Below are 12192 nucleotides of genomic sequence, written 5' to 3' on the forward strand. Positions count from 1 at the left end.
TATAATTTTTTTAATTTAATTAAATAATTTTAATTAAAAATTAATTTTTTTAATTTTATTTGTTAAATATTGGTTAAAAATTTATTTAAAAAATTAATAAAAAAAATATTTTAAAAAATAAATTTATACTAAAATTAGATTAAATAAAAATAAAATTAATTTAATTTATTTAAATAAATTAATTTAAATTTAATTAAATTTATTTAATAAATTAATTTATATTAAATTTATTTAATTAGTTAATTTAAATTTAATTTAATTTATTTAATTATAATTAAATTTAATTTATTATTTCTAATAAAAAATAATTATTTTAAAATTTTTATACTTTAATTTTTTATCGTAAAAAAATAGTGGCAATTATCATAAGTTTTTTTTAAATATTTTTTTGTAATTCTATTGAAAATTAGTTAAAATTTATTTTTAAAATTTTATTTTTAATTTTAAAATAATTATCAATTTTACTTTAAGTATCTAAATATCAGATTTTTAAATTAATTAAATAATTTTAATTTAATTTAATTTATATATTTTTTTTTTATAAAAAATACGGAAATTTTTTCATCGAAAAAAAAAAAAATTGGCAAAAAATTTTTTGATTCAATTTTCGTAAAATTAATTTAAATAAAATTAAAATTAATTATTAAAAATTAATTTAATTTTTTTTAATAAATTTTTAAATAAATTATTAATTTTACATTAAATGACTTAAAGTTATATTTTTCAATAAGAATTTTAAAATTAAAAAAAAATTGGCAAATAAAATAAATATTTGCAAAGATCAAAGAAAAAAAAAATATCGCCATTAGAAAAATCTACAGAAAAAGACTAATAAGCTAACAACATCAACCCTGAGGATGGATCAATTTTTTAAACAAGGAAGTAAAAGTTAAAAGAAAATTTTATCCTATTAGAAGGAAGCTTTAAAATCACATGACCAAAAATTTCAAAAAACATTATTTAAAAAATTATTTAAAGCTTAGTAAAAATATCATTTCTTTAAAAAAATTTTTCCTTCCTCATTTTTGTCTCACGAAGAAAAAATTCGTTCGTACGAAAATCCTGCACAACACTTTAAACCCCATAAATATTCACGCTGACACGTATCTTGCCGCACACACACACACTTCACTTCACACGATTCATGCTCGACACACAGAGAAAAAACGACGACGACGACGAGAGAAGTCGACTGATGCGAGCTTACGGAGTTCGTATCCACTCACAGTCCTTATAATATTTGTTTTTAAACGAGGCTGGATTAAATATGGCAAACCAAAAATGAACGCATATAATATAAATAAATGTCAACCATGTTAGACACGTACTTTAGTGCCTTAGCAGAGCGTTCTCGTGTCGTGTCGGTTGTTAAAATGAAACTTAGTCAGCAGGAGCAAGCAAGCAGTTTGGACAAATTATGACTACGGCGCATTTTTCGCCATATCGTCTACAAAGTTACAATGATTGAGCGATAAACCGACTGCTAGTTTTAACGCTTGAGCCGCAGAAAAAAAGTTGACATAAAATTTTTTGAGCTAACAATGTTGCTCTCTTTATGGTTATAAAATATTGTAATGAAAGTTTTATTATTGCAGACGTTAAAATTAATTGAGATTTCTGTGTAAATTCCGTGCTGCTGCTGCTGCTAAGCACATGACACGAGACGGCAACTTTGTAGTTGCTCCCAACTTTTTAGAGGAATTTTCATTATGATTGTAGACTTTTATTAATAAAACAAAAGTGACATTGTGTGTCAGCCACACACATCGAGTGAGTGTCACACAGAGCAAAGGAAAAACGAGATGACGACAAAAAAAAATAAATATAAGCAAACGATAAAACTTTGTGACTGACAAACGACTAACAACTTCAAAAGCTTTCATCTCGACGTTAATTAATGTTTTTAAAGCGTTTTCATTATTATTTTTTTTTTCGGAAAAGGGATTGAAAGAGGATTAAAAGTCGTCGTAGCACTACTTTTTACTATGTTTTAAAAGATTTTTCCATAGATGAAGTTTTGATTTTAAAATAATTTTTGTCCAGGTTTTGAGATGGGTTTCTTAATTAATTTTACTATTTTAGTCCTTTTCCGGGAAGTGCTTTTGAAGTTGAAGACGGATTTGAGGTTTAAAGGATTTAAAAAAAAAAATTTTTTTCCTCAACGTTGTCACGTTGGATATTTTTTGATATTTTTTATCCACAATTTTATTCAGTTTTTAATGTAAAGTGCCTCAGAATTTAATTGTAAAGAAAGAATTTAGCAAAAATTAATTTAATTTTTTTTTTGCAAATTTATATCATTTTTTAAAATTAAATTTAATTATAATTAAATTAATTTCATTAATTAAATATTAAATTAAATATAATTAATTAAAATAAATTAATTTAATAAAATTTTATTTAAATATTTTTTCTTAATATTTCAATATTTATTTACCTATTGATTTTTTAATTTGTGTTAAATTTGAGTTTCCGAGCTTAATTTTTTTTAAATATACTGAATTTTTATATCACGTCATATTAAAATTTTAAAGCAATTTTCTACATAAAATGACATAATTCTTGATGAAAAATTGCCAAAATCAATTTTTTGTTCAATTTCTCAACTATTTTGGACGAATTTTAGAATTTTTTGTTAATTTGAGTTATTTTTATTTTTTTATTTTTGAATTAAAAATTTTTAAAGTCTTTAAAATTAGAATAAAAAAAAATTAAAAAAAATTAAAAAAAAAATAAAAAATTTAAAAAAAAAATATAAAAATCAAAAAAAAAAAAAAATTAGAAATTAAAAAAAAATATATTTAAAACAATTAAAATAAATAAACTTAATATAAGAAATAATAAGAAATAAATAAAAAAAAATAAATAAAATTTAAATAATAAAATTTTAAAATAATAAATTAAAATAATTTTTTTTAAATTTGTTTTTAAACTAAAAATTAAAGAAAATTAACATAAAAAATTCATATTCTTAGTATTTTTTTTAAAATTTTTTATCCAAGTAACTTTAAAGATTTTTTTTTATCAAATAATATTTTTTTACCTCAAATTTTTCTTCAAAAGTAGCAAAAACATCTTAAAAAAGAAATTACTCAAAAAATCCATCAAAATTCTTGAAAACTCTATTAAACCGACACTTAATGGTCAATCGTAACACGAAATGACGTCTTTCGCTCCCATCCAACGGCAACAAAAAATCATTGGAAAAAAGGGAAAATCATTACCCTTCACTTCACGGATGGCTAATATAGCAATAACGCTAACTAATAAAAATAACCTGACGAATATTTTCACGTCTCCGCCGAGAGATATCATCCAGAGATTTTCACACACGCCATTAACATCACCGTTTATGAGCTAATTTCATCCACACATGTACCTGCGTTAATAGGAATTTTTCTCGCTCCATCTTTATCTTTTTAGTTTTTATCACTTTTTTTCTTCTTTTTTCTCGTCTTCTTGAAAATTGCTCCGTGCTGTCGTCGTCGTCGTCGTTGTAATAATAATCATCATTTCATTTTAAGAAATTGGACTATTTATTTCTGTGTTTTTCTCTCATTTTTTTTTTGCCAGAAGAATGTTCGCACAGGTAACAAGGTGCGCGAGTGACAGAGAAGGCACGAGAACTGTCACTGGTGTTATTAAGAAAATTGCATATATTAAAGTTACTTGTCTGAGGTTGATAGCGCACGACAAAGTAACACAAGTGGCAGCCGTGTCATGAAAATTGTAATAAAAATGATAATAAAAATAAAAGAAATTCTTTAATGGAGGTACCTTTGACATTGTCTTCGTTGTTCGTATTTGTTTACAAAGGTACTTCTAGTAGGTCCCGACACTGATTATCTTTTTTTTTTATTTTTTTGTTATAAAACACCGGAATATTTTAATTTCTACCGGAAATGAAAAGATAAAGACTTGTGACATCAGAGGAAAATATAAAGTTTCGCCACTTCACAAAATTTTTATCACAAATTTTAATGATACTTTGACACATTTTGGAGATAAAATTGGGTATTTTGCTGGATTTGTCGTCATTGTATCTTAATAATTTCCATTAAAAGTTTAATTTTCAGTAGTTTTTGAAAAATTTCTAAGAAAATTCGAGAAAAACTCGTAAAAAATCATAAATTTTCCGAAAAATCTTGGAATTTTTTTTATTTTATTTGAAAAGTCGTAAAAATTTAAAAATATAATTTCAAAAATCATGAATTTTCTGGAAAATAATAAAAAATCAAACTTTTATTTATTTTTTGAAAAATTATATTTGAAAAAAAAATTGAAAAAATAATAAAAAATACAAAAATTTCTTAATTTTTTTTTTCTATTGGTGAAAATTGGTCAAAAGTTTGAATAAAATTAAAAAAAATCTGGAAAATTGCGGAAGAATAGATTTTTTTTTCATTTTTCAAAAAAAAAAAAAATAAATAAATAAATAATTAAATTAAAAGCTCTTAAAACATCTTTAAAAACTTATGAAAATTCATGGAAAGCTCTAAAATTGATGGAAAATCATGTAAAACTATTTTTTTTCAATTTTTTTTATTCAAGGAAGTTTACAAAAAAAGTTTTAAAAAACTTTTGAAAAACCATGAAGTTTGAGGAGTTTTAACTAAATTAAATATTAAAATTATAATTATCATTAATTAATTATTGAAATATTAAAAAAAAAATATTTAATGAATTATTATAATTTTAATAAAAATTTATTTTTGGTATTTTTTTTTATTTATTATGGATAACTTAAAAAATTTATATGTTCGTGAATTTTAAGCAAAAATAGTTAAAATTTAAAAATTGGTTAAAAGGTTCTTAACATATCAAAACAAAAAAATATCATGGATAAATTAAAATTTTTGCAAAAAATCGAAAAAATAAGACGAATCTTTAAAAATGATGAAAAATTGTAAAAACTCTAGAAAAACCATAAAATTTTCGAAAAATTCATGAAAAACTTAAAAAGAAAATCAAAATGCGTCAAAGTTAATTCTTCCATTAAGAATAAAATGTTAAATATTTCAATCTCGTTTCCTCCTCTCGAATTGTAACTTTTTGTAAGGTAGGCGCGTTGATAAAGACACGAACACGGATTTGTTCATCTGTGATAATTAACTCAAATCTTGTCCCGGTACGCGTTGTTGTTACTCGGACAAACATAATCTGACATGATTTCTCCCTAAATGAAATAATTTCATTTTCGCAACTCCTTATCATAAAATATGTATTTTAAGATTTTTCCTTTGCTGTTTTTTTTTATTTTCGTTCGTGCTCTTTCACCTTTTTCTACGACGCGCTCATGTACCTCATACAAAATTATTATAATAAATTATTTTTGTAAACAATGCTGATAGCAAACGTATAATTTTTCGCATTAACGAAGAAGAAGAAGACGCGCCAAAGACGAAGAAGCAAAAAGGAGAAAAAAAATACAAAACATTCTGTGATATAAATAATGTTGAAAGAAAACGATTTAGCTTCAGCTTCACTTTTGATTAAAAATTTCCTCTTTGCTGAATAAATAACACAACACAACACAAGCGAAAAAAAAAGATGAAAATCAAAAAGTGCTCTCCGTGGCATGGCAACCAATCATTATTATATTACACAACATTTTAACAAACATTCATTATACATTACTTACACAACAAGCAGCGTTCGGGGAAAACTAAAACGCGAGGATTTTTAATATTATTTTGTAAATGCTTATAATTTTGTATTATAATAACATCATATCAGAAACGAAATCAGCTTAGCGCGAATTTAAGATTTACTTTTTTTTCCTAGTTATTTATCGTTCGTTGCAGGAAAATTTTTCATCTTTTCCCGTTTTTCATCTTTTTTGAATTTTCGAGGTGCATAATTTAATATAATGCCGTTATATAATTAAAAAAGTAATGAAAATGTCTTAAAAAGTTAAATTTTTGACATATTTTACGTCTTATTTTGCACTTTTTAGATTGCAATGCTGATTGCATACATTCCGGGGACCGCCTCTTATTTCAATATTAATTTTGTCAAAAACCCGCAAAATAATGAATGATGTTGCTATCCTCTCTAACGGCACGACGGACGAACTAACTCATAAATAATGTAATTAGAGACCGCAACAAAATAAATTTTAGTCAATTCATCTAGCAATTAATTGAGTTTTGTCATAAATTCGGTCGTACAAATAGTACTTAGTAGGTCAGGTCTAGAGATCGCAGGCCATTTATCATTTACGGAAAATTTTCTGTAAATATTTTAATTCCTTAAATGTGGAGGACCCGAAATTTGATCAATTTGACACTCAGTCGCGATATATTTTCTAGTTTACCTCCGGCTGCTGGCATTTTACATCAATCGAATCATCCCATCGACAACGACACAACGACGACACACGATGATGATGACTCTAACAAGTTATTAACGTGTGATATGAACCAAAAATCGCTCGAGGGACTGAAATTCAAGCATCATGCATTTAAAATGAAATTAAAGTCTCATTTATCTGCCGACGGATGATGATGTTATTGCAAAACTGTAATGCACATAACACTGGATTTTTAGATATGGTATCGTTTTCAACACGCAGACACTGGCACGATGAGGTGCACGGTGGGTTAAAAATTAAAAAAAAATCAAAATTTATTCCAATTTTTCCAAACCAAGCATTTTTTCATAAACGGCTTTGACTTTAAAATAATTTTTTTAAGTCAAAACTTATTGACTTAAGCTTAAGTTAAAGTAACTTAAGTCAAATTATTTGACTTAATTTTTCTAATTTATTTTTGAAACTTTGAAATAAATTTTTTTTTCTAAAATTTGATCAAAAATCTTTAAAAAGTCAAAATTTTATTAACTTTTGACTTTTTATTAAACTTAAACTTAAGCTTTTATAAGTCAAGTGAAAAATAAAGCTTTTTAAGTTTTAATTCTAAGTTTAAGTTAAAAAATTTTTAGGGCCCTTTTAACGGTCAAAAATGTTTTGGAAATTAAGTCGTAACTTAACTTAACTTAAAATATTTTTTAATTTTTTACAATAGCTTTAAGTATTTAAAGTTTATTAAGTTTAAGTTTAAGTTTTATGTTTAAGTCAAAAATTTTTTTTTGACCTCATGAGGTTAAAGTCAATTTGAAGTCAAGAGTTCCTTTTAACGAAAGTTTAAGCAGGGTTGTCAATCTTATTAAGTCAAAAGTCTAAATTATTTGACTTATGACTTAAGCTTGAATAAAAATCTTTTAAGTATGACTTAAGTTAAATAAATTGACTTAATATACCAATTTTTTTTTAAATTAAAAAAACAGAAATTTTTTTGGCTTTGTTGAATCGAAAATTACAAAAAAAAAAATTTTTGACTTAATTCAACTTTTTCCTAATTTTAAATTTCTTAAGTCAAAATACTCTTTAAACTTAAATTTAAGTTAAAGTTTAAGTTCAATAATTTTTATAAGCTTAAGTTTGATTCATAATTTTTTTTAGCTCTGTTCTTAAAAATATAAGGTTGCAAAATCGACTCTGAGACTTTTTTTATTAAATTTTTTTGGAAAATAAACTCAAACAAGGGCCCACCGTGCAACGATACCTTTACTGAGAGAATATATACAAGAGAGAGGATTTACTTTATGGTAAAAAAGGATTGTCGTCATCTCATCTAGGGTTTAATTATTATCATTACGATGATAGTGTAGCAAACTTTTTTCGTTAGTGTGGCGCACAAGGTAAAAAGGAGCATCATTAAGGAGATAATGTCAGAAAAAGGGATAAAAGATAAAATCAATTATTGATAATCACTCCATTTGGTGTTGCTTACGTGCTCATCTACCTCTTGCCAGCCAGTCGTCGAGAGGCACGACAAAAGACACACAGGAAATTGAAAAAAAATCCCTATTTCATACTTTTGAGTGCGAAATGTGATGAGAATTGCATATCGATAGGGGTAAGGCGTCGAAATTGAAAGAAAAAAAAAACATATCTCGACGACGATGATCGCACATGATAATAAATAATGATTACACGTCATTGTTGACTTGCAACAACGCACGGATGCGACATGAGAGCAAGGAGAGCGAGTGTGAGAGAGAGAAAATATTCAGGAAGTAAAATAAAATTCCTTTCGGCACTTACCGATTCAATTGCCTTTTCTAAACGATAAATTTCCTCTTGTAGCAGATGAAGTGTTCCGGTCTTGCCTCGGTGTCGGGCGAACGCTGCAGCACAAGCGCTGTGAATACTATTTACCCAATTCTCCAATTCAACCTATAATGATGTTGTAGGAAAAGAAAAATAGAAAAAAATATATTAGAGACATTTTTTTCAGCATTAAATCTAATACGAGAAAGGTATTAGAGTTTAAGTTGGAATCGAACGATGATGATGATGACATTTGTCTCATTTTGTTATTTCTCATAATAATTATCGGTGCAAATGCAATTGAATGCACATGAGAATGAGATTTTTGAGATAAAATATGAAACAAGAGAGAGTGAGTGTAAAATGTAATTAAAATCCAATCAAATTGAAATCCCTGAATGTGTGTCGCTTTTACAAAATGACTTGAATGCAAAAGTGAAATAATATGAAAAAAAAACTTAAGTTAAATTATTTTTATCTCGTAGTTCATTTCGTTCGTCTTTCTGTTTTTGTTTCTGTTCTTCTCTGTTTTGATGAAGGTTGTTTTTTCTGTAAACTTAAATTAATTAACGCCAAATTTTCTTGATGTGTTTTTTTGATAAAAAGTGAATTTTATTGATTTTTTTAGAAGTTTTATCAATTTTCTTTATGAAATTATTCTTTAAATAAAAATAAATTATTTTTTGAAGAACGTTTATTAAAAAACTACTGAATTTTATTTCTTAGCTCAAACTCGATTTTTAGTTTATAGTTGATTTTGAGTTGAAAAAAATTTTTTTTTAAATATTCAATAAAAACATTTTATTTAATTGAAAATTATTTAATTTTTTTCTGTAAATTTAAATAAATTTTTTGAATTCTTTCCACTAATCTTCAAAAAAATTTTTTTTGTTATTTTATTAAATTTAAAAATTAAATTAATTTTAATAATTTTTTTTATTATTAAATTAATTAATTTTTTTCTGTCAATTTAAATTATTTTTTTTAATTTTTAATTTTAATTTCCAAATTATATTTTTTTTAAAAAATATCAATTTTATTTTAATTTTATTTTAATTTATTTTAATTTTAATTTAATTTTAAATTTAATTAATTTTAATTTTATTTAATTTAATTTTTTTAATTTAATTTTAATTTAATTTTAATTTTAATTTTAATTTTAATTTAATTTTAATTTAATTTTAATTTAATTTTAATTTAATTTTAATTTAATTTTAATTTAATTTTAATTTAATTTTAATTTAATTTTAATTTAATTTTGATTTAATTTTAATTTTAATTTTATTTTAATTTAATTTTATTTTTAATTAAATTTAATTTTAATTTTAAATTTAATTTTAATTTAAATTTAATTTTAATTTTAATTTTAATTTAATTTTAATTTAATTTTAATTTTAATTTAATTTTAATTTAATTTTAATTTAATTTAATTTTAATTTAATTTTAATTTAATTTTAATTTAATTTAATTTTAATTTAATTTAATTTTAATTTAATTTAATAATTTAATTTTAATTTAATTTAAATTTAATTTTAATTTAATTTTAAATATTTTTTTTTATTTAATTTTTTTTTTATTTAATTATTTTTATTATTATTTAAAAAATAATTATTTAATATTATTTTGATCCTATATATATATTTTAATATTTTTATTTAATTCTAAAAATTATTTTAAAAATTTTCAAAACTTCTTTTAAAAACACAAAAATATTTTTTTAAAGATCATTTATGCAGAAAATTATATTTATTTAAAAAAAAATGAAAAAATTTAAATTAAAATGAAAAAGATGAATATCAAATTTTCATTTAATTTCTCAAAATGAAATATCTTTTAAACTCAATTTTCCCTTAAAATCAATATTATTCTTTATTTTGATATTTCCAGTCATAATTCCAGTAAATTCTCACATATTTTATATTATTTTTTTTACATCGAAAGCTATTTTTATTTTTACTTTGCAAGGAATCTTACGTGACAATTTTTTATCATGTCAAAGCATTTCTTGTTGCTACTTTTTTTTCTTTTCTGGCATTTCTGCCAATGAAAATTATGCGATTGGAACAGACTTTTATCTTCAATATTTTTTCCTCTTTTTTTTCTCCCTATTTTGCCTCTCCTCGTAGATCGTGCGCGATTCATAAAGAGAATGAAAAAAATAAATAAATACATGTTTTTGCAGGAACTGCAGTGTCACAAAGTAAAATGAAATGTGTCATCCTTTTATACAAAAGCAGTAGAACAGAAGCAGCGTCGCATCAGAGAATAGAGCTGAATAGAATAAAACCGAAACGACTTTTTTTCAACAAAAAAAATAAAGAACAAAGAAGGTAAAAATATGGAAAGAAGGAAAAAAAACGCAAACGGATATAAATTTCAAGAGATTATAGAAGCATCATCATCATCGTGTGATCGTGTTTGTTTTAGTCTTACCTGACACGGTGCTTGGAATAAATATGCATCGCCGAATGCCGTGCTCAAGCAGAAGATGTAATCACGTTTCGGGTGCTCGGGAATCGGTTGCATGATGGCACCATCGACAATGATGAGATGTTTGGGTGCCGCCTCGACACTGCGTCCTTCGCGCGAGTCGCACGGGTAAAAAAGCAACGTCGTGCCTTTCAGACATACCCAGTAGCCTTTCCAGCCGCGTTTGCGTGCCAGCTCGATTTGGTGCTTTTTGCGGAGTAACCATTTTTTAACAGATAAAAATCTAGAACGAGAGAGAGAGCAAATAAATAATTTTGTAAATAACCGTAAATCGCAGAAACACGCAATATTGACATTTTAAAATGAATAAAATTAAATTATTAAAATAAATTGTAAATGTTCGACGATAATAATAAATATGTACATTTTAGTTTGTAGTACATTGGCTGAAGGGCATTGCTACCTGTCTATCTATTTTTGACACAACATGGATTTTCTGTCACCGCACGAAACAACTTTTATTACGTCGTCGGCAGTGAGAGAGACACATGGCAAGCCTGGCATGGTATTTAAATTGAATTTAAAGAAAAAGGAAATTCAATTAGTTTTTAGTATAATTTGAATAACATTCGCACACAGCCTCATCTCTCTGGGTTTTTCTCCGGTTTGAGTGTGTGACATCATTTCTGTTGTCATTTTCCATCAGCATGACGAGCGACAACTCGGCAAAAGACGTAGAATAGAGGTAGAATAATATAATATGGATGGTAGGTGAAATTTGTAATACACACAAAATAACAACTGTAAAATTTATATTTTAAATGATTATTTTGCGGCAGGTGCAATATTATTATAGGTAATGATGATGATACAATTTTCAGGTAACAAAATTCAAGGAACCAGTGTGGGAAGGAGTAATGACGATGTTAGGAGAACATTTTCAACAAGGTTTGAGGAAAAACTATTTTTTTTTGTTAAATAAGACTGAGTTTTTGCAAATTTTTACTTTGTCTTGAGGAACATTTTTTTTAGTTTTTAATAAAAATTTCATATTTTTATTATTTTTGATAAAAAATAAATTTTTAGATTTTTTTTTTGGCAAAATTTCTCTTAAGAAATAAATAATAATTGTAATAATTTTAAATCTAAAAAATCTTAAATATTTTTTCAAAAAAAATAATAAAAAAATATTTTAAAAATTATTTACTTATTTTAATAATTAATGTTAAAAAAAATGGAATTATTTTAAATTTTTGGTTTGAAAATAAAAAAAAAATCGAAAAAACATTAAAAATATTTTAAAAATAATTATTTTTATAATGTAAATTTTTTTTATTCAAATTAAAATTTATTTTTTTTATTTCAAAAATTTAAAATCTTTAAAAAATTTTAACTCTCAAAAATTTGATGATTGAAAAAAATAATTATCTCTAAATAATAAATATTTTTTTTTTAATTTATAAGTCCAAATAAAAAATATTTAAATAAAATTAAAATTTTTTTTAAACTGAAATTAGATGAAAAAAACGCCTTTAAATGGCTTTATATTTTTTAAATAATTTTTTTACATGAAATCTTAATTCTCATAAAAATAAATTGAAAAAAAAAATAAAATAATTAATTAAATTCAATCAATAAGTTAAAAATTT

General features: G+C 23.8%; 1 protein-coding gene across 5 annotated transcripts in view; it reads right to left on the reverse strand.

Annotated features, from left to right (window-relative positions):
- The window catches only part of LOC134832165 (protein still life, isoforms C/SIF type 2-like), a 107295-nt gene that overhangs the window by 46648 nt on the left and 48455 nt on the right, over positions 1-12192 (reverse strand). For all 5 annotated transcript variants that reach the window (XM_063846092.1, XM_063846093.1, XM_063846091.1 and 2 more), the window contains 2 exons: positions 10547-10826; positions 8108-8239 (listed from right to left, as the gene is read on the reverse strand). In XM_063846092.1, coding sequence (XP_063702162.1) covers positions 8108-8239; positions 10547-10826 — 412 coding nt within the window. The remainder of the gene's footprint in view (positions 1-8107; positions 8240-10546; positions 10827-12192) is intronic.

Source organism: Culicoides brevitarsis, chromosome 2 (genome assembly GCF_036172545.1).
Source record: "Culicoides brevitarsis isolate CSIRO-B50_1 chromosome 2, AGI_CSIRO_Cbre_v1, whole genome shotgun sequence".
Classification (NCBI taxonomy): Eukaryota; Metazoa; Arthropoda; class Insecta; order Diptera; family Ceratopogonidae; genus Culicoides; species Culicoides brevitarsis.